The sequence below is a fragment of the Muntiacus reevesi genome, chromosome 20 (genome assembly GCF_963930625.1).
Source record: "Muntiacus reevesi chromosome 20, mMunRee1.1, whole genome shotgun sequence".
NCBI classification, from domain to species: domain Eukaryota; kingdom Metazoa; phylum Chordata; class Mammalia; order Artiodactyla; family Cervidae; genus Muntiacus; species Muntiacus reevesi.
The window spans coordinates 18719312-18745659 of record NC_089268.1 but is presented as its reverse complement, the minus strand read 5'-3'; the positions used below and the strand labels follow the sequence as shown (position 1 = coordinate 18745659).

General features: G+C 56.4%; 2 protein-coding genes across 3 annotated transcripts; one reads left to right on the top strand and one right to left on the bottom strand.

Annotated features, from left to right (window-relative positions):
• Positions 1-1462: 1462 nt before the first annotated feature.
• Positions 1463-6667, top strand: DLK2 (delta like non-canonical Notch ligand 2). 2 transcript variants are annotated; one of them, XM_065912819.1, is made up of 6 exons: positions 1463-1609; positions 2456-2586; positions 2865-2928; positions 4190-4320; positions 4926-5070; positions 5745-6667. In XM_065912819.1, exons 2-6 carry the CDS (start codon positions 2511-2513, stop codon positions 6478-6480), a joined length of 1152 nt encoding a protein of 383 aa, XP_065768891.1. In that variant the 5' UTR covers positions 1463-1609; positions 2456-2510; the 3' UTR covers positions 6481-6667. The 2 variants fall into 2 exon arrangements, with proteins under 2 accessions (XP_065768891.1, XP_065768889.1); XM_065912817.1 differs by lacking the exon at positions 1463-1609 and adding an exon at positions 1736-1997.
• Positions 6666-26348, bottom strand: ABCC10 (ATP binding cassette subfamily C member 10). The gene is made up of 22 exons (XM_065912816.1): positions 26241-26348; positions 25822-25993; positions 22095-23313; positions 20624-20851; positions 19829-19985; positions 19553-19662; positions 17709-17788; positions 16917-17088; positions 15510-15608; positions 14904-15093; positions 14122-14199; positions 13761-13955; positions 13166-13319; positions 12798-12987; positions 10547-10890; positions 10090-10259; positions 9423-9583; positions 8904-9157; positions 7898-8043; positions 7706-7803; positions 7354-7466; positions 6666-7035 (listed from the first exon to the last, which is right to left on the bottom strand). The coding sequence occupies exons 2-22, from the start codon at positions 25980-25982 to the stop codon at positions 6882-6884; spliced, it is 4473 nt and encodes a 1490-aa protein (XP_065768888.1). The 5' UTR covers positions 25983-25993; positions 26241-26348; the 3' UTR covers positions 6666-6881.

Below are 26348 nucleotides of genomic sequence, written 5' to 3'. Positions count from 1 at the left end.
GCAATAGTGTACACTTTTGAAAACTATCAATATATGATGAGTGAAAAAAAACACAGGATACAACATTACAGGTTCTGGGTAAAAACAGCTGGATAGGAAAAGAAGTCAAAGAACAACAGTGGTTTTATCAAGCAAATAGGATCATGGGTGATTTTTAAATTTTTATTTTATTCATTTATTTTTTGGCTGCACAGAGAAGTTTGTTGGATCTCAGTTCCTCAACCAGGGATTGAACTGGGGACAGGACAATGAAAGTGACGAGCCCTAACCACTGGACCGCCAGGGAAGCCCCCCAATTTTTACTGTATTCTAAAAGTTCTTTAACGTTATTGAATTTCTTTTACAACAAGAAAAAGTTAAACATGCTAATTGTGGGAAAAAGAGAAATGTTGAAAAGCATCAGTAAGAAAAAATTACCTGTAATTCCATCACCTGGGGAAAAAAATCACTGCCAACATTGAAACATATTCTGTTTCTTGCTTTTTTCCCTCCACCTAATCTATTCTTAACTTAAAAAAAAATCTTTAGGCTTCCCAAAGGTGACTTCCAATAGTCATATAGTGTGTTGGTGTACCATAATCTGTTTACAATCATTTTGGACAGCATAGGTTGTTTGCAATTTTTCAGTAAAAAAAAAAAAAGTAAAACATATGGTCTGAGCTATGGCATTGTTCAACTCAAATTTAGAAAGCTCTGGAGGAAAGAGGTGATCAGAGTTTCGGGGAAGATGGCTAGGCAGATGGGGTGGGTGTGGCTACGTTCAATGAAGAATGCAAGAAAAATTAGTTCAGGGGCTCCGACTTGTGGGGGTTGTCTGTAGAAAGCTGCTCTGCACCGGCTAGGGACTACTTCTTACCACGAATTTAAGGATGGTGAAATCAAATCTTGATTTGAAGGACTAGAGATGGGGACAGAGGGTCCTGATCTCCTTCCCCTTGCCTTGGGCAAACAAGAAACGGTTTCCTGTCCTTTCCCAGGACAGAGGTCTCTGAACCATTAGGCTGGAGGCACAGAGCTTCCTCACTCCCTCTAGGAAACACTCAGTCTAGCTCTGGGTTTGGGCTGTCGACGATCAGACTGAGGTCAAGAATGGAGGTGATTCGGGGTACAGAGGAGGGAACTTGGGGTACACATTTACAGAGTCGGGGGCGTTCCCAGTGCACGGAACCTTCCCAGTAGTGGTACCGGAACGCAAAGAGACAGGAAAGACAGACCTGGCGGGAGGAGGCATGGAGGGGTAGGTGAGTGGGCCACGCTAATACCTAGGCAGGGATCGACCCTGGAAGGCTCTTGATGGCCACGAGGGGAGGAGGAGAGTAGCAGACAGATTAAGCAGGTGATGTAGGATTTACAAATGGAGGAGGCGTGGGCTGGTGACAGGAGGAGGGCCGGGAGCGTCAAGTGTGCCCTGAGCGTGCGCGAGATTTATCTGAGAGGCGTGATGGGCGGCGGACTGGGGAGAGCAGAGGTGGGGCGCGGGGTGAGCTGCTCGGGTCGCGAAGGCGGAGACGCGAGATGGAGAATAACGGCTGCGCACACTTGGCCGACCCTTTACAGTCGGCTCCCATTTAGCCTCCCGTAATTTCCTCCTTGCAGCCGAGAGGGCGAGGTTCGGAGAGGCCGGGTGACTGCGGAGGGCGGGGGCCCAGGGGAGTGCGAGGCCCGGAGGAAGGGGTGACCGCTGGGGGTGGGGGCGCCGGGCGCGGGCGGTGGGGGGCGGGCCGGCGGCGGCAGCCTGGGAGCGGAGGGGGGAGGCGGGCTCCGCCGGCACACGCCGCCCCTGGCAGGCGGCCTGAGCGCGTGCGAGGAGCCGCCGCAGCCGCTCGGGGTCGCCTCGAGGCCCAGATTCCCCAGCGCTCGGCTCGCATGGCAGCCGCCTGGGCGCCCGGCCCGGCGACCCGCTAGGGGCGGCCCCGCGCCCCGGTCCGGCCCTTCGGCGGAGTCCGTCGGATCCCGCCTCGCTCTGCGCCCCGAGGCGCGCCGCCTCCCAGCCCGAGGTGAGGACCGAGGGACGAGTCGGGCTGAGGGCGCACTGGGTATCCGAGGCCCCGCGCCGCGGCCGAGCCCAGCGCGGCGGAGACAGGAGGGGGACGTGGGGAGTCAGAGGCGGGGGCAGAGACTGCGCGCTGCCGGGTCCCCGTGTCGCCTCTTGGCGGTATCCCAGTACCCCTCCGTCCCGATTGCGTTCCGAGCCCCGGCCCTTCCCGCGTCCTGACCTCGCTCGCGCTGTCCATCCTTCACCTCCTTCCCACGTAGCCGGCTCCGCGTTTCTGTCTCCAATCCCCTCGCCTGCTCACACCTTCCTCGCCCCCGCCCTCCCGCTGCACCACACCTTCCCTTTTTTCCCCCGATCTGGACGCCCCTCTCCCCCTCGGCCCCTGTCACTCGGAACCGAACCGGAATCCTTGCCGCTATCTCCGAGACCGGCCGCCTCTCAGCCCATGCCATCCCACAGGTGTCCGTACGTCCGACGATCCATCCGTCTGTCCGTCCCGGGGCCGGCGCTGACCATGCCCAGCGGCTGCCGCTGCTTACGTCTCGTGTGCCTGTTGTGCATCCTGGGGGCACCCATAAAGCCTGCCCGAGGTGAGCGCTCCCCGGGGGGCTGTGGTCGCGGCCCGGTCCGGCCGTCCCTCGCTCGCACGTTGACCTCTGCCGGCCAGAGATGGCACTGCAAGCCGCTCCGACCGCGGGCTTGGCGACACCCAGCGCTTCCCTTTGGAATGCGATTCGTCTCTGTTCTGCCTTGCCCCAGCGCTGGGCCCCTCCAGTTACCGGGACGCTGCGTCCTTTCCCTGGCCTTGCGTCTCAGGCAGCCGAACCCTGACCCCCGGGCTCACCCCTCCCACATCAATCTCTTGCAGGCGATGACTGCAGCTCCCTCTGTGACCTGGCTCACGGCTGCTGTGCGCCTGACGGCTCCTGCAGGTACCTCTCCGGGGAGCACGATGCTCCCAAACCCTTTGATCCGCATTTCCCAGGCCTCCATACTCACAACCGAGTCAAGCCCCAGAACGTCTAGGGCCCTCCCCATGCCCTCAAGTCCGTGGCACACAGGGCAGATGGGCAGCCTGGCACCATGCCAGTCCCTTCCCCATTTCCCTTTGCCTTGCCTCTCCTTTGCTTCTTCTAACTACGGCTCCCCACTTGACTCTCCCAAGTCTGATCCAGGAACTCTAACTTTCTTCTTCAAGATGCCAGGAGAAAGACCTGAAGCTTAAGGGAGTGTGGAGAGTGGGAGCCATGAAGCAAGGGGGAGGAGATAAAGATAAGACAGACGGAAAATTGGTTTAGCCTGGAAAAGAAAGGCTTTGTTAGGGTTGCTGGGGAGATGCACTTATTCAAGGGGGTCTTTCTTTGATGAATTTAAGTAACTGACACACTGGGGTAGGGGTTGGGTAAATTCTGCAGCAGGAGGAAGGGTGTCTGGGTGTAAAAACATGAGCTGAGAGGGCAAGTTGCTGGAGGGGCTGGAGGTGTTAGGGACTCTGAAGCAGGCCTTGCCCTGGAATCAGGGTGGGAAGATAGTCCTGTTGACCTTTCAAGGTCACTCTTCTTTCAAAAATGTTTCTAAGCACCTCAGATATGCCAGAAAATGGTGCTAGGGGCACTTAACAGGCATCATCTTAATGTCTTTTCTTTTTAAAAATTTGTTGTTGTTGTTGGCTGTGCTGGGTCTTCAGGCTGCACATGGACTTTCTCTAGTTGCCTCAAGTTGGGGGTACTCTTCATTGCAGACCTCAGGCTTCTCATCGAGGTGTCTTCTCTTGCTGGGGAGCACGGGCTCTAGGGTGCACAGGCTCAGTTGCTCCTCATCATGTGGGATCTTCCTGGGCCAGGGATTGAACCTGTGTCCCCTTCATTGGCAGGTGGATTCTTAACCACCACTGGACCACCAGGGAAGTCCCTCATCTTAATTTCTTCCTCAACACATCCCTGCCAGGTGTCGCCCCAGGTTGCAGATGAGAAAACTGAGCCTTGGAAAGGTCAGACAGAGTGCAGAACCAGAACTCCAATGCTGGTGCCTGGTGGCCTGACCCGGCACAGCTCTGTATCCACCCGGGATAGGCCTGCTTCCCCTCAGGGGCTTCCATGTTTGTTTCCTGTTTCCTGGAAGCTCTGAGCTTGCCTCCTCCCTGTCCTCACCTCCTTCTACCCAGAGCCCTGACTCTGTGCTTGCCTCCCTCAGGTGTGACCCAGGCTGGGAGGGGCTGCACTGTGAGCGGTGTGTGAGAATGCCTGGCTGCCAGCACGGTACCTGCCACCAGCCCTGGCAGTGCATCTGTCACACGGGCTGGGCAGGCAAGTTCTGTGACAAAGGTAGGGGGGTAGAGAGGGTGGCTGTCGGACCGGGGGCCCCATGTGTCTTGGGAGAAACATCCATCCTTATTTTATTTATTGAGTGCCTCTTGTGTCTGGCTCAAACCCTCAAATATATAGGATTTTATATACAGTCCATGGAATTCTCCAGGCCAGAATACTGGAGTGGGTAGCCTTTCGCTTCTTCAGGGGATCTTCCCAAGCCAGGAATCGAACCCACATCTCCCGCATTGCGGGCAGATTCTTTACCAGCTGAGCCACAGGGAAGCCTGTAGTATTTTATTGTTGTAGACTTTATACCTGTCTGTTATCTGAACTGGTCCTCAAGACAATCCTCTGTGGTAGGTAAGACACCTGTGGGAAACTTGTCCTCATATTGCAGATGAGGAAACCGAGATCCACAAATGAGATACAACTTACCCAGAGGCACATTTAGACAGACTGACAGGGCTAGGGCTAGGCACCTCCTGACTCCAAATTCAGTCTTGTTTTCCGCCGGTTGGGACTAGTATGAGCCACCCCCACAGAGCTCTGGGTGGGGCCTGGGCAGGTCTGGGTGCCAGGCGTGAGGGGCTGTCCCAGAGCCCTCCCGGTCTCCTCTGCAGATGAACACATCTGTACCACGCAGTCCCCCTGCCGGAACGGAGGCCAGTGCGTGTATGACGGGGGCGGTGAGTACCACTGTGTGTGCCCACCAGGCTTCCACGGGCGTGATTGTGAGCGCAAGGCCGGACCCTGTGAGCAGGCAGGGTGAGTGCTGGCCCCCCGGTTAGGTGAGAATCTGGCGACAGAGGAGACAGGACTGTGGAGGGGCGTGGCGGGGCAGTGTTAGGGCTGGGGGGTCTCAAGTCCCACAAGCTCGAGGATAAAACCCCAGTCTGCTGGAGTATCCAAGGGCTCCTCAGCTTTTTTGACACCATCTGAACCATTTCTCCAATGACAGAAACTGACAGGGGCTGGAGGTGTAACACATCACTGCGTGACTTCCCTGGTTGGGGAGGCTGTGGGCCTAGGACCCCCCTCATCCTCCCCGGAAAGCTGGTGTGCAGCCCCTGAAGTTTCCCGTGCGGCAGCCTAGGCCTCATGGTGAATGAGGAGACAGCCTGTGGGGCTGAACTGGTCCTCATTCCTGCCTCGGGTCTAAGAGTCTGAGAGAACACTCAGAACAGTACACTCGCCTTGGTCTTGACTCTAGGCCAGGCCCTCTGCTACCTGCTTGACCTCGATCATTTCATTTAACCCTCACAACCTGGGAAGCCGGGTACTGCTCTGATCCCATTTTTAAAGGAGGCATTTGAGGCTCAGAGAGAGTGGCTTGAGGGGACAGAGCTAGAGAGGGGTGGTGGTAGCAGGGATCCGGATGTCGACTTGGTCTACCCTGCAGGTGGCAGTTGATAAAACACCCTCCCCGCCTCCCCCACCAGCTCCCCGTGCCGGAACGGCGGGCAGTGCCAGGACGACCAGGGCTTTGCCCTCAACTTCACCTGCCGCTGCCTGGCGGGCTTTGTGGGTGCCCGCTGCGAGGTGAACGTGGATGACTGTCTGATGCGGCCTTGTGCTAACGGCGCCTCATGCCTGGATGGCATCAACCGCTTCTCCTGCCTCTGCCCCGAGGGCTTCACTGGGCGCTTCTGCACCATCAACCTGGATGACTGTGCCAGCCGCCCCTGCCAGAGAGGGGCCCGCTGTCGGGACCGGGTCCACGACTTTGACTGTCTCTGCCCCAGCGGCTATGGTGGCAAGACTTGTGAGCTAGTCTTACCCGTCCTGGGTCCTGCCAGCACAGCGGACACCCCCCCAGGGCCCACCTTGGCTGTGCTGGTACCCGCCACGGGGCCCATCCCTCACAGCGTGGGCGCTGGCCTGCTGCGCATCTCTGTGAAGGAGGTGGTGCGGCGGCAAGAGGCCGGGCTGGGCGAGCCCAGCCTTGTGGCTGTGGTGGTATTTGGGGCCGTCACTGCCACCCTGGTCCTGTCCACGGTGTTGCTGACCCTGAGGGCCTGGCGTCGGGGTTTCTGCCCCCCTGGACCCTGCTGCTACCCTGCCCTACACTATGCACCAGCGCGCCAGGACCAGGAGTGTCAGGTTAGCATGCTGCCGGCAGGGTTCCCTCTGCCGCCTGACCTGCCCCCCGAGCCTGGGAAGACCACCGCTCTGTGATGGAGGTGGGGGCTTTGTGGGCCCCTCCTTTACCTCCTAGGGCGCTTGGACTGGAGTGGCCCCTTCTCGTCACCCCTCAGCTGGGGTACACACACGAAGGGACCTCAGCCTCATACCACAAATATTATTTTTTTAATACACAGAATGTAAAAATGGGAATTTTATCAAATAAAACTATGGATGTGCATGTGGGCTCCTTTGCCAGAAAAATTCTGCCTGGAGTCACAGATGCCAGAGGGCCAGAGCAGAGGCCTGCCTCTGGGAAAGCCATGGGACTCTGCCCGCACAAAGAGTAGCTTGTAAAGAGGAGCCCAGGGCACCCTTTCCCCTCTGTGGAGGAGAGGGAGAGGTAGAGACACAGAGGAGTGTAAACCATCGGCAGTGCAGGGGGGCCCGGGCCCTCACGGGGAGGAGCGTGCTCCCTGCGGGCTGCTCTGTAGCAGCTGCTGGAACAGCGAGTGGGGCTGAGTGCGCAGGGTGGCAGGGGAGCCCAGCTCCGCCACCCTCCCCGCATGCATCACCAGCACGCGGTCGGAGTTCAGGATCGTGTTGAGCCTGCATGGGAGGGGGTGGTCAACATGGGGATGGAGGCCTGCACCCTAGAGAAGGCTGGCCTCCTTTCCCTCCTTCCCCGCTGGACAGCGCCCCCCTGCCCCACAGGCTTCAGCCCCAGGGCTCTGTGCTAGGGGAGGGGCTGCACATTCCCTGAGACCGTGCGCTACAAGGGGCCTGGTGGGAGCCTAGCAAATGAGGAGCTGAGAGTCACAGGGGGTAGAATTTCCAGAGCCCTGACTCCCGGGGTCCCTAAAAGGAAGTGAGGCTCGGGGTCCATGACACCCCTGATTTAGATTCTCACTCTGGATGCCTACACACCTGTGGGCGATGGTCAGCACTGTCTTGTTGGCAAACCGTTTGCTGATGGTTTGCTGGAGCAGCTGGTCTGTCTTCTGGTCCACGCTTGCTGTGGCCTCGTCAATGCACAAGATCTGGAGCATGTGGGGAGGGTTAGGGAGGAGGAGGGAGAAGAGGGTTAGCCGTGGCTGCTACCCATGCCTCCAGGCCCCACCTCCTGGTCTGGCCCAGGCCAGCCCCCGGCTCTCCACCACCAGCTCTAAAAGGAAAACGAACTTGGTCCCCTGTGACCTCTCCCCAGCCTACTTCCTCAGCCCTCACCTGTCGCCTGCCTTCTTCCTGCCCTCTCGAATGGCCCTCCCTCTTGTCTTACCTTGGCATCTGTGAGGAGAGCCCTGGCCAGACACAGCAGCTGCCTCTGCCCCAGAGATAAGCGCCGGCCCCTCTCGCCCAGCTCACCATCCAGACCACCTGCGAAGCACAGCATCTTCACCCCGGGGTTCCGAGCCTCCTCCAGCCCCTCTCTGCTTGCTCTTCCCGCCACCATGCAGGACAGGACACTCACCCATAGACTCGATCACTTCACTCAGGTGGCACTGCTCCAGGGCCTGCCATAGGGCCCCGTCCTCATACAGGCCCTGGGGGTCCAGGTTTTCCCGCGCGGTCCCGCTGAACAAAAAGGGCTCCTGGGGGATGATCGCCAGCTGGGATCTGGGGGGTGAGGAGGGGACAGGGGTTGAGGCTGGAGATGTGACCACTGCTGCTCCCAGCACAGGTCTCAGTTAAAAGGTCCAGCCCTTCAGGAGAGCGTGGGATAAGACTTAATCACAATTCCCATCTTGCTCCCTGCTTGGTCAGCCATGAACCTAGAATTGGACTGGTGCTATGAGGAACACCAAGGAAACCAAAGGCCTGAGGGGCAAAAACAGAACAAGCATAAGCCAAACTGTGTGGCACTTACACCAGTGTCATGGGACAGCAGTGGAGGGCAAGGAATGGCCAGAGAGCGTGACTGGGCAGGGGACGCTTCCAGGTCGGAAGCAGGCCTGAAATTGGGTCCTGAGGAGCTCTCTGGTCAAGCCATAAGGGGAGGCCATCACAGGTTAGAAGAGAAGGCAGGAAGGACAGGGCCAGGGCCTGGGGTCAGTAATGGCTTTAGGACAGCGCTTCCCCCTACCTTTTCCCATGTCATGGAACTAAGAGAAAATGATAACAGAGTAACGTGGTTGGGGGGATGTTTGGCTCCAGATGAGGCCACTTGTGGCCAGCGGCTACTGGCCCAGGTCACCAGCTGTCCCAAGCCCCAGGGCACGACACCTGCGAGGCTCTGATTCAGCAGAGTGACCGGTGGTCTAGAGTGGAAGGCATCGTATGCTGGGAAGTCCAAGATGAAGCTGGGAAGGTGAAAGCCTTAAGGCCGCAGCTTTGAATCCAGGCCTGAGGGCAGGGAGCTCGCTATTCTAGCCTGCTTGTCCAACCCTCTGTCTCACCTCCTGATCCACCCCAGCCTTCCTGGCTGGGCCTTGCTCTCCCTGCCCGTGGCCGTGTCCCCTCTTCTCACTCCCCCACACCTGAGCTCGGCCAGCTCCAGCTGGCTGGTGTCCACGCCGTCCAGGAGCACTCGCCCGGAACTGGGCTCTAGCAGCCGGAAGAGCACCAACAACAGGGAAGACTTGCCGGAACCCGTGCGGCCCACGATGCCCAGCTTCTCTCCAGGCTGCACGCGGAAGGTCACCCCATCCAGGGCGTTGGGCAGCCCTGGCCGGTACACCAGCACCACATCCTGGAACTCCACGCTCCCCTGGCTCAGCCAGCCGATGCCCAGCTGGTGGGGTCCGTGCGTGGGAGAGGGCGGGAGACGGGTGAGATGGGGGGAAGGGTGGAGGGATGGTTTGGAGAGTGGAAGGGAGGGATGCGTGGTGTGAGAGGAGAGGTGGGGAGAGTTAGGAGGGACGGGGGACAGACCCATATAATGGGGAGATCACAAGGGACGCTACAGGAGTGGAGAAAAGCTGGTGAGGGGCACAAGCAGAGGAACTGGGGGTCCTTCAGGGTGCCAGTGCCCAGGCTGGGGTGGGGCTGCAGGCTACCTGTGGCCGCTGGCCCCGGGGCTCCTGCGGCAGGTCACAGGAGTACTCTTCCAACCGCTCGACGCTCACCAGCATGGCTTCTGTCTGCGTGAAGCTGCTCACCAGCCCTGAGAGCAGGCCCGTCAGGGACAGGGCATAGGACAGCGACAGGCCCACCAGTCCTGGGGGAGGGGACAGAGCGCTCAGAGGCTGGGAGACTGGGATGCCTGTAGGGAGGGGGTGGGCAGAATGGGCGAACCCTAAGCTGTGGACCATGGGGATTTAAGGGAAGCCAGCACTGAAGCAAGAAGATGCAGGAGCCAGGCTGGGCCCACAGGAGGCTGGATGCAAGGGAATGGGTGGGCCTGGAGAGGCTACGCAGGGGGATAGGTAGAAGGCAGGTGGGCCGGGGTGGGGTACTAGGTGCTGAGGGTCGGGGTGAGCAGGCAGGGGTGGTGATGAGAAGACTTGTTTAGCCCCAGATCCACCACCACCTGACGAGGGACTCCTCAAGACTCAGCGTCCTCAATTCTGAAATGGGGGTGATGAGAATGACAACATATCCTCACAGGGAACCCTGCTCAGGAGGTGAAAATGCTTGGCGGTGAATGGAGAGGTCGTGGGTGGGGGGAGGGAGGTGAGGAATAACAGCCTTCTGAGGTGAGACTGAAGGGTCCTGGGCTGGCACCTGGGTTGGCGAGGCCCTGCTGGTGCTGCACCAGGGCGATGCCTGCGATGGCGCTGACCACCGCGGCCCCCATGAGCTGTAGCCGGATGTCCAGCCACTGCATCGTGGCACTGGCAGCAAACTGGCACCTCTGGTTGAGCTCCAGGAGTCTCTGGTTCTCCTCCTCAAACCTGGGGGAGGCCATGCTGTGGCTGCACTGACCCGCCCAGACTTCCTCCCTGCAGAACACCCCCTCCTTGGCATTGACCCGCACACCCACGGGCCTCACCGCAAGGCTACGGAGGAGCCGGTGAGCTCTTTCACAGCGGGGTCTTCTTGGCCTTACTAACCTGTTTTTTCCGTTTCCTTCCTCTTTCCCCTAGAGATCCAGCACCCCCCCTGCCCCGCCCTCTTCATCCCCCCTGACCATCCCAGCATCTCACGCCTGTGGCTGTGGTTGGAAGAGGCACTCACACACCTGTAGGTGGCCCCGGCGGCCCGGAGCACAGGGAGGCCGGCCAAGGTGTCGGCCAGGTGGGTGTAGAGGGGAGACAGGGTGAGGCTGCCCAGGCGCCGCAGCTCCCGCGAGGAGGCCCTGTAGTGGCTCTGCACTCGATAGTAGATGACGCTCAGAGGCGGCAGCAGCAGCAGCAGCCAGGGCAGGCCGAAGCCCAGCACAGCCAGGAGGCCCAGCAGGCCTGCCGCGTTGGCCAGCAGGATGTTGAGGATGAAGGGCAGGCTGTCATCTGCACAGGCCACGTCAGAGGAGAAGCGGTTGAGGACCCGGCCCGTGGGCGTGGAGTCGAAGAAAGTCACCGGAGCCTGGGAGAAGAGGTGTGGTTGGCCCAGGGCAGGACAAGGCAGAAAAGCCGGGGAGGCGGCCCCCGGGGAAGGTAGACTGTGGGGAAAGGCCCAAGGTAGAGAACAGGAAAGCAGTGAAGTGTTCCCAGAGTTCAGGGCACTGAGGAGGGGCTGGAGGAGCTTAGAACAATATCCCAGCATAGGCAAGATAGAGGCTCTCTGTCCCTCTGGCTGGTGGGGACCCTGAGAGGCCAAGCTGGCCACCCCCTACCTCTGTGCTACATGTGCCTACTCCACTTTCGAGGGCAGAGAGCTAATCCCATTCCAGAAGATGGAGACTTCAGGCCGTGAGTACGATTTTGATGTCAGGAGAAACACCCTGACTGCCCGTGGCTGGACAGAGTGGTGAGGACAGCAGTCAAGTCAATACTGTCTCATGGTCAAGGGCACAGGCTCTGGAGTCAGTGTGCTCCTTGGATTCCAGCCCTGCTGCTTACCAGATGTGAGACCCCAGCCAAGGGGGCTTCCTCTCCTTAAGGCCCCCATCCCTCATCTCCAAAAGGGGGACAGTAATGGAACCATATATCCTGGGGCTGACTGTGTAGACAGTAATCAGGAGCTCAGTGGAGTCTGCCTGCCATGGAGCAGGGGCTCAGGAGCTTTTTAGACTACTCACTACTGGGAGGTACCTGTCAAAGACCATCCTTTTCCTTTCCCCGCCTTCCCTGTCTCCCAAGTCTCCGCCTTTAATGGGAGAACAGTCCTATCTTAAGGTAGGGAACTAGGTCAAAGGAAATTTTGAAAGTCACCCCTAACTTCAGTAACCTGAAGATATAGGCAGACAGTGGGCAGCTGCTCCCTGAGAGGCAAGGGAAAGACCCACATGGTGCTGGGTTCACGGTCACAGGACTAGCTTGCCCAGGTCACATACACTCTCAGAGCCTGTTTCCTCATCTGTAAAATGGGGATAACAGTACTCACTTCACAGGGTTATAAGGAGGCCCTAATAAGAAACCAGACAAAAAAGAGCTTTGTAATAATAACATCATTAATAATGATTGCTGACTGAGCACTCAGTATGTGCCAGGCTCTATGCTAAGTACTTTCTCTGTACTGGTGGACCCTCATAATGTACTAGGGGGCAAGCAGCAGACAATATATACACACAGCAACAGGCATGGATTTTAAAATAAGCTCTAAATAAAAACTGTAAAGAAAGAATGTCATTTATAAAACTGCTGCTGCTGCTAAGTCACTTCAGTCGTGTCCGACTCTGTGCGACCCCACAGACGGTAGTCCACCAGGCTCCCCCGTCCCTGGGATTCTCCAGGCAAGAACCCTGGAGTGGGTTGCCATTTCCTTCTCCAATGCATGAAAATGAAAAGTGAAAGTGAAGTCACTCAGTCGTGTCCGACTCTTAGTGATCCCATGGACTGCAGCCCACCAGGCTCCTCTGTCCATGGGATTTTCCAGGCATTTATAAAACTACCTGGGCACAAAATAAAGCCATTTTGTAAAAAGGCAAACAATAAGATACATACTAAACATACCTCACAAGGTTGTTTATCAAGGAAAGGAGGGGAAATGGAAACAAGGTTTGCAGGTAAAAAGAGATGGATCAATAAATAAAACCCAAAAGGGAACTCACACAAGCTAAGGGGTGGTTAACTCAGTCCTCTGAGCTTGAAGTCCAACTGGAAGAGACTCTGAGGAAGATTCTCTTCTCCTCACGTTACAGACGAGAAAGCCATAGGCTTAAGTCACTCGGTTTGAACCCAGCAGCTACTCTGCTCTCGGCCTCTCCAGGTCTCAAGATGTCAAGTGCTGCACCCATCTGAGATGAGCTGATTTCTCCTGAGCACCGGGGGATGGGACGGGCCCCCCAATGGAGCCCAGGTACTGGCCACCTCCACCCTCCGTCCCCTCACCATGAGGACTCGGCCCAGGAGGCGGCGGTGCAGGGTGGCGGCCGCTCTGAGGGTGCCTGCCGCGAAGAGCACGGCCCGGAGAAGGGTGCAGAGGGAGTTGACACCAGCGATGGTCGCGTACACGGTGAGGTAGAAACGGAGGTCTGAGGAGCCGTTGGGGGCAGCTTTGGGCAGTGGGAACGCTGAGGTGCTGGGTGGTGGGGAGGGGGCTGTGGGTAACCAAAAGTGGGGCCACTCAGGGTTCCCTTCCCCGCCCCCACGCCACCTCTCCCCACCTTCCAGAAGACACAGGCCCTGTAAGGCCAGCCCCCAGCTCACTCCCTGCCCGGGAACCAATGAGAGCCCCAGACCCATGCCCCGCCACTCACTAGAGGCTCCCGGGGGAGAAGAGGAGCAGCTGGGTGGACAGCGGCCCCGCCGAGCCAGGCCTGGTGGGGGCCGGCGCCTCCTGGGAGCTATTCTTGGCGGCCTTCAGCTCAGAGATCCAGTGGGAGAGCCACCAGTCTGCCGCGTTCCTGGTGGCTGGAGGGATGGGAGAGAGAAAGCTGCCAGATAGACTCATCTTCCTCGTTCCATTCAGACACCCTCTTCTGCCCTCGACTCTGGTTCCCACCCTCCTCGGCCCCCGGCCCTCCCCACCTTGCCACCACCCCGTGTCCTTCCTAGTGCGCGCATCTTTCCTGGGCCTGTCACCCTTCAGCTCTGGGGAGAGTGTGATCTTGAATCTGCAGGATGGGAAGTCAGCCTCGGGGGCAGGTCAGAAGATGACTACAGAGCCCACCCTCCCCGCCCCTCACCAGTCACCGGGACTCTCAGAGTTAAGTATGTGCCTCTGGTCCCAGCTGCTGCCCACGCCTGGTGAGTCTCTGGGCTTTGTCACGATTAGCACAAGGTGAGGGGTGTGACAGGGACCTAGGCAACAGGGCTGGTGGGGGAATGAAGGCCTGCAGAGATTGCTCCTACCTTGCATGAGGAGCAGAGAGAAGAGGATGGCGAGAGCCATGCCCCAGCCCACGGCCCTCCAGTAGGCGCGGTACACGTGGAAGGCCACGGCGCCCTCCTTCTTGCTTTCCTCCTGCCGCAGCCGGCCAGATGCGCTCTCCTCCACCTCCAGCCCCTCCTTTGTCTTCGTTGGGTTCTCCATGGACCGGGCTGTGGCTGCAAGGATCAGAGAGGTGAGGGGTGGGTGGGGGTGGGGGATTCAGCTTGTAGAATGATAGCTGAAAACCTCAGTGTTTTCAGGGGCAGGCAAGCTTCCTAGAAACCTGTCTCTATAAGCACGGTGGGGAAAAGCAGGCCCTTTCCTCTCACTCCCGAACCATACCTGGGTCAGACTCTTGTCCATCCTCAGCCCAGGCTCTCGGGGCAGCTTGTACCAATGGCAGAATCTCAGAGGGAGGCCCTGGAAGGCAGCAGGAGAGATTAGGATGGGGCTCTTCCGGGTACAGTCTATGTGTTTCTGAACATGTCAGCCAGTCCACCTTCCATGCTCTTTGCAACCCCTACCTGACCTCCCCTAGCAGGCCTCTGCCCTGGAACCTCAGACCCTGAGCAGAACCATCAAGTTCGGCCCTCCCTCTGTGTCTGAAGCCTGATCAGCTCCAGAAAAGGTCCACCCCTGGGAGGAGTTATGGCCACCTGTGAGCACCCAGTCCTCTCACTACCGCTGTGCGTTCTCCTCATGCTTCCTGCAACTCCTAACACTCTGCTGGAGCTTCATTTCCTCCTGCTTCTATCTAGTGAATCTGCAGATGGTCGTGTCCCTCTGGATAATAATCCATCAGAGTTTCTGTGTATCTGTTTTTAAATAAAATGACTGTTCTAACCCTGACTCTGTCTTCTCTGAGGACATCAGCCTGCCTTCAGAGACCCTGGGCCTCTAGGTTTCCCCAAGCCCCCAGACCCAGATGCACGGCTCCTTTCCCGCCTGCTCTCCGTCCTTCACACAGTTCTGTGATGGCAGGAGAGGGCCGCCTGTCAGACAGGAGGATGAGGGGACCCAGGACACACACGGAGCAACGGCCGAGCCTCCCCTTGATGATCCACCTGCCGCAGGCGGCTCCCTCACTCCGCCCGGCTCCCGCCCGTCCTGGCGGCCCACGTTACCGGCCCGGACGAGGCGCCCGGCCTCCAGCAGCAGCACCACGTCCGCCCGCTCCAGGTACTCGGTGCGGTGGGTGCAGAGCAGCCGTGTGGTGTGGCTCAGCGCTCCCAGGATGCACCTGTGCAGCAGATGGGTGGCCACGTCTGCATCCACGGCGGCCAGAGGGTCGTCGAGGAGATAGAGCTCCTTCTCCTGGGGGGAGGAGGGTGGGGATGCCATGGGCGCCAGGTCCTCTGGCCAGAACCCAGACCTCTCTTAGGACGTGATCTTGAGGCCATCAGGCAGGAGGGCTGAGGGGGAGCTCTGGGGGCTACTCCTACAGCAGTGAAGAAGGAAGTGAGACCAGAGGGGGTACTTGCCTCCAGTACAGTGAGGCCAGGGCTCAACTGTGCTGGCTTCTAGTGCCTCAGGCCACCTAATCTTTCCAAAGGGTCTTTAATGCTGCCTTGAATCAGCAAAAGGAGGACGGGATGGCCGAAGGACCAACACCTTAGCAGCACAGAGGGAGGGAGGGAAGAAACCGGATGCTGATGGAAATATCCCCACACCACCCCCTCCCTAGCCAAGCTTGAGTTCCGAGGCTCCGGACACCTCTGTCGTCAACTAACCTGGTAGACGGCACGAGCCAGGGCAATCCGGGCCCGCTGTCCCCCGCTGAGGGTCACGCCTTTCTCCCCCACCTCCGTCTGGTCCCCAGCAGGCAGAATCTGACAGGACAGGCGTCCCAGTGTTGGTCAGCAAGTTCCCAGTACCTTCTGCCCCATTTCCCGTCCCTCCATTGGGAAGAAATGGCGGGGGTGAGAGAGCCAGGGAGTTTGAGAAGACTGAACTTAAATTTGGGGTGTCGGAGCCAGAGGGGGCAAACTCCAGCAACAAGCTGGACACTTTCTTTTTTTCTATTTTGGCCATCCCTTGTGGCATGAGAGATCTTAGTTCCCCAAGCAGAGATTGAACCTGTCACCTGTAGTGGAAGCGCAGAGTCTTAAACACTGGACAGATAGGGAACCCCATGTTGAACACCTTCTATGTGCTGAGCAGTTTACAGGCATCCTTTCACCCAACCCCACAGCAACCTTATGATGTTGATACTATCTCATTTCACAGGTAAGACCAAAGTTCAGGGTACCCACGCTGTCCAAGGTCATTCCATAGCAAGTAAAGGGCAGGACATGAATGCAGATTCTTAACCACACTCACTGCCCTGACTACAGGTAGTCGCACTCATTACCCTGCCTTTCTCACAGGCAAGGATGAAGATGGACAAATTCAAAGTGGAACTTCCCTAGGCTTTTAGAGGAGGAAGGTACCCCGTGCCTCCCTGTGGCCTGGGGAGTGGTCTCCTTTGCTAAGGGGTCCTCAGGCCAGAGGAAGCACTTGTGGTTCACCAGACGGCGGCTCCCCTGAGGGAAAAGCTTTGCGATTCATCTCTCTTTCTTAGTGCTCAGAGCAGTTCCCTGCACCCAGGAGACATGCGGGAAATGTCTCCAAGGTAGAAGCAAACGAGAAGTGGACAGAGGATGTCCCACAGTCAGAGTCAAAGGTCTTCCTTTCCAGGGATGTTCCACATCTACCTGGACAGGGTGGTGCTGACCATAGTCCTGCCGGGGAAAAGTCAGGAGACAAAGCTGGACTCTCAATCCCCCTAAACTCAGCTTTCTGGATGTGGGGGATCTAGTGGCTTGCCAGACTTCTCTAGAATGACCCTGACTCTCCCAGGGGGAGGTGGGGGAAGGCCTCTTGAATCAGAACCATTAGCCAGACCTACAGAGAGCTGAGCCTCATGGGAACCCCTCCCCTAGTCTCAGAGACCCAGAGTTCCCCCAGCTGCTGTGCGGAGCACCTGGTCACCAGCCCCTTTGCCAGGTCCTGCGCAGACGCTGGACACTCTGCGAGGACCATAGCCTGACAGCCAGTCCTGGGTAAATGATGCCGAGTACCAGCAACCCCTTCCCAGAGAAGTAAGTCTCTGATCTGCGGTGTCAGGGACATGGGGAAGCGGGTGGCCAGGCACTCACACTGAGGTCCTCATCGAGGGCGCAGGCCTCCAGCACTTCCTTGTACAGCCGGGCGTCAAACGTCTTCCCAAAGAGAATGTTGTCTCGGATGGTGGCAAACTGGATCCAGGGTTCCTGGGTGGCCAGGCCGAAGCCTTTGGATAGCCCCCACACTGCCACCTGCCCACGGAGTCTGCAGAGACCAAGGCCAGCAGTGTGGGGGGCCGGCTCCCTGCTGGTCCCCTCCCGGCCCAGCCCCTGCCTCTCAGAAGCCTCTCCTTATGGTTGTCTTTTGCACGGGGGCCTCTTTCATGTCACATGGCTCTCTGGATTGGCAGTCACTGAGGTTGAGGGGTCCTAAGGAGGCTGGAGGCCCCCTGTGGACTGGTAGGGGAGAAACTGCTCTTTGACTGCAGTCAAACAGCTGTCATAGGTTGAGGTGCTCAGAAGAGAGTGTGGCCAGCACACTGCACGCATTCACTCTCACAGTGAAATAAGTAGGCCCTCGCTCACACTTCTGTTCCTCTCTGGATCCCTTCCTGCACACTCTCTGAGAGCAGCTGATGCCAGGTGTTTCCATTTATTTCTTCACTCACTGTTATAGTACTTCTAACACTCTGCAGTGATGGTTATGAGAACCCCCTTTCTTGACTGCCTTTCCCTTCCCAGACTGAAAACTCTCCCAAGAAAGGGACCAGGTCTCGCTCATCTGGGCACCTCTGGCCCCTAAAACAGTATCTACCATGTAGCTGGGGGCCAGGGAAGTGCTGACGAAGGGCAGAACTAAGGATGGGGGTGCCGGCAGTTGCTTACCTGTGCAGCTCCCCGGTGATGGCAGCCAGCAGCGAGCTCTTCCCGCAGCCCACCTTCCCCACGATGCCCACCAGCATTCCCTGCGAGGAAGCCACACGCATGAGTGTCAGGCCTCCCTCCAGAGGCCCTGGGCTGTCAGTCACCCCATGGAGGGTTCTCTCTAGGCCCCAGTTAAGCCTGAGGGGAAAGATTTCTCCAGCCCACAGACTGAGGTGTGCCTGTGATTGATGCGATGCTGGCCCCCGGGGAGCAGGGTGTTTTATTCTCCACTCAGAGAAGCATCAGTTTCACTGTGTGAAGAGCCTCTGGAGAGGAACAGTGTGCCAGAGAGATGGGAGGAAAACTGCCCTTGAACTTTCCAGGAAAGCACTGAGGCAGGCAACTCAGGATGGGGTGAGGGGAAGGAAGGACTGAAGACTTTGGGGCCTGCATTGTGGGCTGGCTAAGTCCACCTGCAGCCAGACTTCTAAAAGCTCAGGGCAAAAGGCAGTGTTTACACAGATGCCCATTTCTGTGATCTGCAGTTTAAAATTTTCTGTGCTCCCTTCCTTGCTTGCTGTAACATACATTCATGGAGCCACCTGTGGGCATGTGTGTGTGTTCAGTTGTGTCCCCCTCTTTGGGATCGCAGGGACTGTAGCCCGCCAGGCTCCTCTGTCCATGGGATTTTCCAAGCAAGAATACTGGAGTGGGTTCACAAAGGGAAACAATTTCTTCTCTAGAAAAAGGCAGGGCTCCTAGCAGCTGTCTGCAGTGCCCCACCCTGGCAGCCAGGGTGAGCCTGTCTTTGAGTGGGTACCAGACCAATCTGAGATCCATCCCTGGGAAACCTTCCTCCTTCTGGCCGGGGCCTGTAAGTGGAAGGGCTCTCTGCAGGCCTACTTCTGTTTGGGGGAGAGCAAGTTCACAGAGAGGGAAGGAAGCAGATCTAGGAGCCAACAGAAGGACTAGTTCGGCAAGTCGAGGCCTGGCTCAGAGCTGCTGCCGAGATCTGCCCAGGTGCTTGACTGTGGATCCTGTAATTCATCTCTATAACCTTCTTACAAATTCTTGTTGGCTTAAGCTAGCTCCAGCGGATTTCTATGACTTAATTCCAAAAAAGCCCCAACTGACACATTAGTAAAATTCCTTTGAAAAATTCCAGCCTTGTCTTGCCTGAACTAAGATGAAAAACAAAACATGTAGCCCAAGCCAGAGATGTGAGCCAAATGTGGTCAAGGTGGTTCAGGAACTGCTGGAGAATACCGGGTTGAGCTGTGGGGCAAAGGGTTGGACACGGGTCAGGGGAGAGTGAAAACTTAGGACTTGGTGAACAGAAGTTGCCGTCTTGCCAGGAATGTTCTTACAAGTGCTCCTTTGACAATGTGTGCCCCGGTGTGAGTCACAGGGTGTGATGCCTTTCCACCAGGCTAAATAGAGGATTATCTAAACCATTTGCAACATCCTTCTGAGAAGGGGCTGCTGGGGCTCACCAGTGTGGGGAAGATGCTGGACAAGTTATGGGGTCTGTTCTGAACTCTATGGCCCCTGCGGGACACAGAGAGACAAATGCAATTGCTGGTCTGGACTAGGTGGACTGGTCTAGCGACCAGGGATGGCTGTGACTGCTCTAAAGCCGCTAGGTGTTAGAAAAATGACATCCTGAGATAAAAATCGCCTAAAGGCGAGATAATCTCATCACCTCCCCTATTCAAACCTGCCCACCAAAACCTCTCTGGTCTTCCCCTTGGTAATTAGTCACAGGGGCCGGCTGCTATGATTGGCTCTGTCCTTGTCTATCGGTCACTGAGTTTGCGTGTCTTTCATTAGCCTGGAGACTCTCCTACGGCATTTGACCAATGAACCTTTTTCACTTCGAGGTGACTGATGAAGGTCTCCTGGCTGGTTCCAACTGGGTCCCAAGAGAACAAGGCTTCGTGTAGCTCCAGGGCTGTAGATGGCTCTGTCGGGGGATCTGTACAAGGAAGAAGCCACTCACCTTGGGCTTCTAGTCCACAACCTACCTGCCCCGCCTAGACTCTGCTCCTCTGGCTCCTCTTGGCAGCATCTATGTATAGCAACCGAGGGGCTACAGTTCCCTGCTCCCCTGTGCCAGATTCTGCCCGCCAGCTTCCCATTACCTGGGCTGTAGTAGGCCTGGGGGTCATGGTTGGGAAGGTCGAGGAAACGCTGGATCCGGTCCAGGGACACTTTGGCCTCGAGGAGGCCGTTGATCACCCAAGGGAAGTTGTTGAGGGGAAGAATGAGCATGCGCACCAGTGCCAGGGCGGTGAACACCTAAGTGGGGTCAGAGGTGGCGGGGGGAGGGGTTGAAGTATCACCTAAAGCTTAGGAATTATCTGAAGGCCTGGCCTATGGGTGGCCCTGCAAACAGGTCTGTGGAGGGGGCAACAGGGAGCAGCAGAACTGAGGGCTTAGCTGGGTGATATTTGGGTTAGAGATGGTAGAGGTGGCCACTCCAAGAATATCAGAAATCCCAGCTATCCTCCAGGGACCCAGGTCACTCCCTGATAAACACACATGCCCAGCTCACGCTGAGACCTTCTCATAATTTCTAAGGGGCAACATCATCTGGCTAGACCCAGCACTGGATCCATCCTGCACTGGATCGTGAATTTTTCCCCCAGGGCCATAAGAATGAGGCTAAGGGGACCTAACTGGAAGTTGGAGAGGAAGAGGAGGGGAAAAGAAGTAACTCCTTCGCAGAGGGAAGGGTCATATATCCAAGGCCCCAGATGAAAGGTCCCTTCAGAGAACTTCCCAAGAAGGGGAAGGAGAAGGCAGACAGGGACCCTCCACTCCTCCTTCCCAGCAGCACTGAGGACCCCGGCCCAGCCCGACTCCACTGCGGTCTCTGTGCTGCTGCTTCCGTCTCACATCTTCCTGCAGCCATCCCCCCCCTTCTTGGTCCTCACCTTGGTGGCAGTGAGCTGGTGTCCCATGAGGACGTAGGTGATAAAGATGACAATGGAGATGACGACTGGCAGGGCAGCCCACAGGTACACACAGGCCGCATCCAGGTACTTGATGACCCAGAGTCGCCCCAGCTCTCGAGCTCGGCAGGCCTCTACGCGGGCCCCCAGCGCCTGCTCCCACCCGAAGAACTTGATGACACGCATGCCACTCAGCAGCTCTGTCACGAGCTAGGGATGGGGACGAGAGAGCAGTGAGAAGTGGAGACACTGCTCACGTGTGTTCTCCTCTGCACAGTCTCCCCCAGGCTCCTGGCATGGGAAGTCAAGTACTTGGAGCTCCCCTATGCCCCAACTGGGGGCAGGCTGGAGCTGGAATTCCCCCACCTTCTTAGAAGATGAAGTGGTGGAAAGTATGGGGGGGGCGGTCACCACACTGGGGTAAAAGCACTCCTTCCATTAGATGAGGGACTAAGGACCATTCCCAAAGTCAGAAGATGTGGGCTTCAGGGGCTGGTCACCAGTCTGGCCCCACAGCTTGGGTGGTACAGGAACCATTCCTATGGGAGTACACAGGTGTAGGCCACATCACAGCCCAGGGTTGGGCAGGCTGATAGACTCAGGTAAAGATGGGCAAGGGCCAGAGAAGCTCCTTGGATCCTAACGTTCAAGTATCCCCAGCCTGCAAGCCAGGGAGGCACTGGGAGCCTTCCCAGGAGGCCCCAGAGACTGGTCAGTAGCTGTAATGGGTAGGGGAAAAGGCCACGCCATAACCAGCTATCAGGGACACCTCCTTGCCATTAGCACTCGGAGCTATGCCAGTGAGAGAAGGACAAGTATGATGCATGGACCCAAAGCCCATCCCCTCTGAAAAGGTACCACAATCACTGTACATTCCAGAACTGACTCAGCCATACCCTCACACCTAGAGTTGGCCCAGGCAGGGGGGACACCTGCTCCTTTCCCCACAGCCCACCCCAAAAAGGTAGCCGGGGTTCTCCTAGGCCTCCACATGTGGCTATGGGGCGCTCTGTGCCTGAGATGAGGAGGAGGCTGGAGACTTGGATCCTGGCTCTAACACTAAAATCCCATTTGGCCCCAAACAGCTCAATTCCCACCTCTCAAGATACTATAATATTACTAACAGGCCACATTAACTTAGTGCTTATTTTGCAACTGGCACCGTGATGAGCAGCATCTCGCATGATTCTTCCAACTGTGCTATGAGGCAAGCTACGATTACCCTCATTTCACAGATGAGTAAACGGGAGTCTCAACGAGGTGAAGTGACTTGTCTGAAGTAACTGAACTAGTGAGTGGTAGAGTCGGGATGTGAACCCTGTCTGTCTTTCTCTAGTCTGAGCTCCTAACTTCTAGAGCACACACTCTCTTGGGTACTATGCATGGGAGACCTGGGCACCAGAAGGCTGGGTGGGGTCTCTGGATGGCTGAGGGACCCCAGGCAGCCCCTCACCTTAACCCGCGCGTCCTTGTGCTGTAGCATCTCCTGGTTGCTGGCCATGATGCGGGTGGCAATCACTTTGTTGACGGGTACCAGCAGCAGCGCCAGGATCAGACCACCCACGAAGGCCACGCCCACCTGCTGGTGCAGCAGATAGAGGGTGATGGCCAGTTGCAGGGGCAGGCCCCAGGCCTCGTGAAAGCTCCCAGCAAAGTTGAGCAGCCGCTCAGAGTCGGTGCCTAGTAAGTTCAGGACCTCCCCGGCAGGAGGGCGTCTGGGCCCCAGCTGTAAAGCCTTTCGGTAAAGGATGTTCAGCACAGCCCCCCGTGCCTGAAGAGCCACCTTCCGAACCTCATATCCATACTGATTCTGCAGCACGGCTCCCAGAACAGCTCCACCAGTGAGCCCCAGGGCATATAGCAGGCCGTGGCTTAGTGGTTCTTGCCCCTCCTCCAGGAAGCCCACCAGGAGGGACAGCAACAAGGGCCCCGAGAATCCCAGCATGGTCCCCACCAGCTTGAGCAGTCCAAGAGCCAGGTAGCAGCGCCCAAAGGCCCCATACAGGGTCCTCCACAGCCGGGCTCCCTCCTGCCAGTGTGCCTGGAAGACACGGGCTAGGTAGGTTGGGTGCAGCCTGCGGGGGAGGCGGCAAGTGTCCTGGGGCTGCCGGAGCTCCCCCCGAGCCCCGCGGGCCAGCAACGGTGCCAGCCAGGCGTAGGAAAAGCGGGACAGCCAGCTCTCTCCATCTTCAGCCACCTCGGGCTCCTGGCCCTCTGAGAGGAGGGGCTCCTGGGCCCAGGGTTCCCGTGACTGCCCGGGGACTGCCCAGCCCAGTCCATAGGCCAAAAGAGCAGCCAGCTGCAGGATGAGGAGACACAGGCGGGAGAGGGGCCCTGCGAGAAGCGGTGGCAGGAGTGTGCCTCGCTGGCAGTGCCACAGCAGGGTCAGCACCAGGGCTGGGGCTGGCAGGAAGGCAGCCAGAGCCAAGGCCAGGGGCCCCCGGGAGCGGCCATGCGGGGCCTGAGCCAGCACCCACAGGGCCAGGCTGTGGCTGATCCAGGCCACGGCCGCCACGCCCCCTGCCAGCACCTCGAGCCCTCTGGGCCCTGGGCCTGCCCCTGGTGGCAAAATGACTGGAAGCAGGTCGAGCAGTGGAAAGACGGAGAGCAGGACGGAGGCTGCGAGTCGGAGGCGCCAGCCGGGACTGCAGTGTGGGGTGTAATCTGGATTCCTGGGGACAACGGGGGGAAAGAGAAAAGAAGGCACATCACAGCTGACTCAGGGTCCAGACAGACCTCCAGCAACTCACTCACTGGGAGGGAATCAATTCCCTTTCCTGCCTTGTATACGTTATTTTCATCCCATTTTACCCTGGAACTCATGGTCTTTTCTCCCAGGAAATCTTCCTGGATTAACCTAATCCATTTTCTCATTTATACACCATTTCTGATCATTCTTTCACCACAGAAATAAAAACAATTCTGAGTTAAGGTTGTACTGAACATGAAGATTCTAATTACAAAACAAACAAATAAAACACACACACACCTCATCTCAACCTAAATTTCTTACAGATTACCTCTATGGGGTGAGTTTTCACTTTTACAAAAGTATCTACTTAAAAGAGCCCTTCTGCAGCCATGAAGTTAAAAGACGCTTGCTCCTTGGAAGAAAAACTATGACAAACCTAGACAGCATATAAAAAAGCAGAGACATCACTTTGCCGACAAAGGTCCGTCTTGTCAAAGCTATAAGTTTTCCAGTAATCATGTATGGATGTGACAGTTGGACTATAAAGAAAGCTAAGTGCCGAAGAATTGATGCTTTTGAACTGTTACTCTTCAGAGTCCCTTGGACAGAAAGGAGATCAACCTAGTCCATCCTAAAGGAAATCAGTCCTGAATAATCGTTGGAAGGACTGATGCTGAAGCTGAAGCTCCAATACTTTGGCCACCTGATGCGAAGAGCTGACTCACTGATGTCCCTGATGCTGGGAAAGACTGAAGGCAGGAGGAGAAGGGGACGACAGAGGATGAGATGGTTGGACAGCATCACTGACTTGATGGATATGAGTTTGAGCAAGCTTTAGGAGTTGATGATGGACAGGAAAGCCTGGCATGCTGCAGTCCATGGGATCACAAATAGTCACACATGACTGAGCGACTGAACTTAACTGAAAAGAGCCCTTAAATTCACCTGAAGCACTATTAGATGAATAAAAATTTGACTTACACACAGCTTCTATAATCTATTAGTATAGCTTAAACTTGGTGAAGCCGCAGGATATTCCACTCTCTGTCTCTCTAATGGTTGTAGAAGATAGTGTGGATCATTTTTGCGGCTCCATTAGCTGAAGAAAAACGTCTTTTGAGTTTTGTCTGTAACTTTTTGGCTTGCAAAAAATGTTTTTAATAAACAGAAGGGTGAACTATCTGCATTAAAAAACACTCCCTTTGTTGTTGGGTTACTTAAATTTTTAATTGTATAGTGAAATGTTTGGAGTTTCCTTTAAAAAGTTCAGTGATCACAGTTACACAAAGGGGTTTATATTTGAGTAAAAGTCAACCTTTAATAATTCTATTTCTTAAGATGTGGGGACAGAAGAAGAAACATTGTGAGCCCTTGGAGGCTGGTACACTGGCTCCAAGTTGGTCATTAACCAGGCTTATGAACATGGGCAAGCCTCTTCTTCACTGCATTTCGTTTTTCTCATCAGCACAGTGAGCAGTAAGGAGTCTGGACCCAAAGCCTTCTGAAATCCTTTCCTGTCTTGAGATTCTGGATCTCTCTTACTTGTTTGAGCAGCTTAGAAGAGTCTGTTAAGTGAAGTGAGATAAACATAATTTCTATGGATTATATATTGGTCTTTCTTGCCTCTTCCTTACACCATGAGTTCTGAAAGGACTATGCCCATTTTAAAAAGATACTTGTCTCAGCACGGTTGGTCTCCCTCTTGCCATCTCCAGACTTTTTTCTCTTTATAAGGGACAAATCAGGATTCCTCCAAGACCAAGCAGATCTGAAGCTTCTCCTACCCAAGAAAGGGATTCACCATCCCTGTAACTCATCTTAGGTAAGGATGCATTTGTCTATTAGACTAGACAGGTTAGACCTCTCTCCTGACTTATCAATAGCAAGAGTGAGATTAACTTTACCATATCCAGCTATACAGGAACTATGCACAAAATCAAGGTGAGTTCAGCACCTGCATCTTAAAGACCCAAATGGAGGAAGGATTAAAGTTCTAATTTTGCTCTTCTCTTTTACCTACCGCTTCCTCTCCAGACGAGTACCTATGCTTCTCTTGGCCTAGAAACACTTAAATTTCCTAGATGGCAGGGGTGAGAAACTGGTCCAACAACTTCAGCACACATTAACCATTTTGGCTTAAAAACACTGTTCACCCACTTTCGTCTCCAATTCATGACAACTATGGTTGGGCATCTGACAATCTACAAAAGTGATGATTGCTACCATGCATCAGGCCTTAAAAAAAATGTGCCAGACTCTGCACTATATGCTTAAATGCATTATCTAATTGAAGTCTCTCAACAGTGCTATGAGGCGCAGGGAAAACAGGTTAACTTGCCCTCAAAGGCTGCAAAGTGGTAATGCCCACATTTTATTCTCCTTTTTCCCTAGAGACCTCATTATTTCGGTTACACTTCCGCGGAGACGTGGGTTTCGAGTGAAGTCTGCAGGCACACACGGACAGATGTCTGCACCTGTCTCTACTCACCTCGGGTGGCCCCAGAAGCAAGCACTGAGCACGGCCAGGAACGCGTGGGGCAGGGCGCTGAGCGCCAGCTGGGTGAAGCAGTGGCCGGTGGTGTCCCCCTCCCACACCGGGAGCGGCTGCAGCGCGCTGGTGCCGCACAACCGGGCCAGGAACCTCTCCATCGAGGCCTCACCTGCGGGGACAGCCGAGGGTGGAGGAAGGGAAGGTCCCTTCCAGGAGGGAAATCCGCCTTCCCAAGGACCCGGCTCAGGCTGGGAAACCTGCACCCGAGGGGGCGGGACGCCGACCAGGAAGCGGGGTGGAGCCAAAGTGACAGGGCGTCCCCTGACGACCCTCGCCGCCTCCAACCCCGCCCACGAACCCGCGGGACCGTCCCTCGCTTCAGCCCGGAATCTGGACGCCGCCAGTTCTTGCGTTACCTCAGCGGTAGAAAGCGAATTGCTTTGGCTCCCAAGAGCTGGCGGCTTTCTGTACTGGTCCCCTAGCCGGGTTCCGCTTTTCCCCACTCCTTGTGTCCCCGTCCCCAG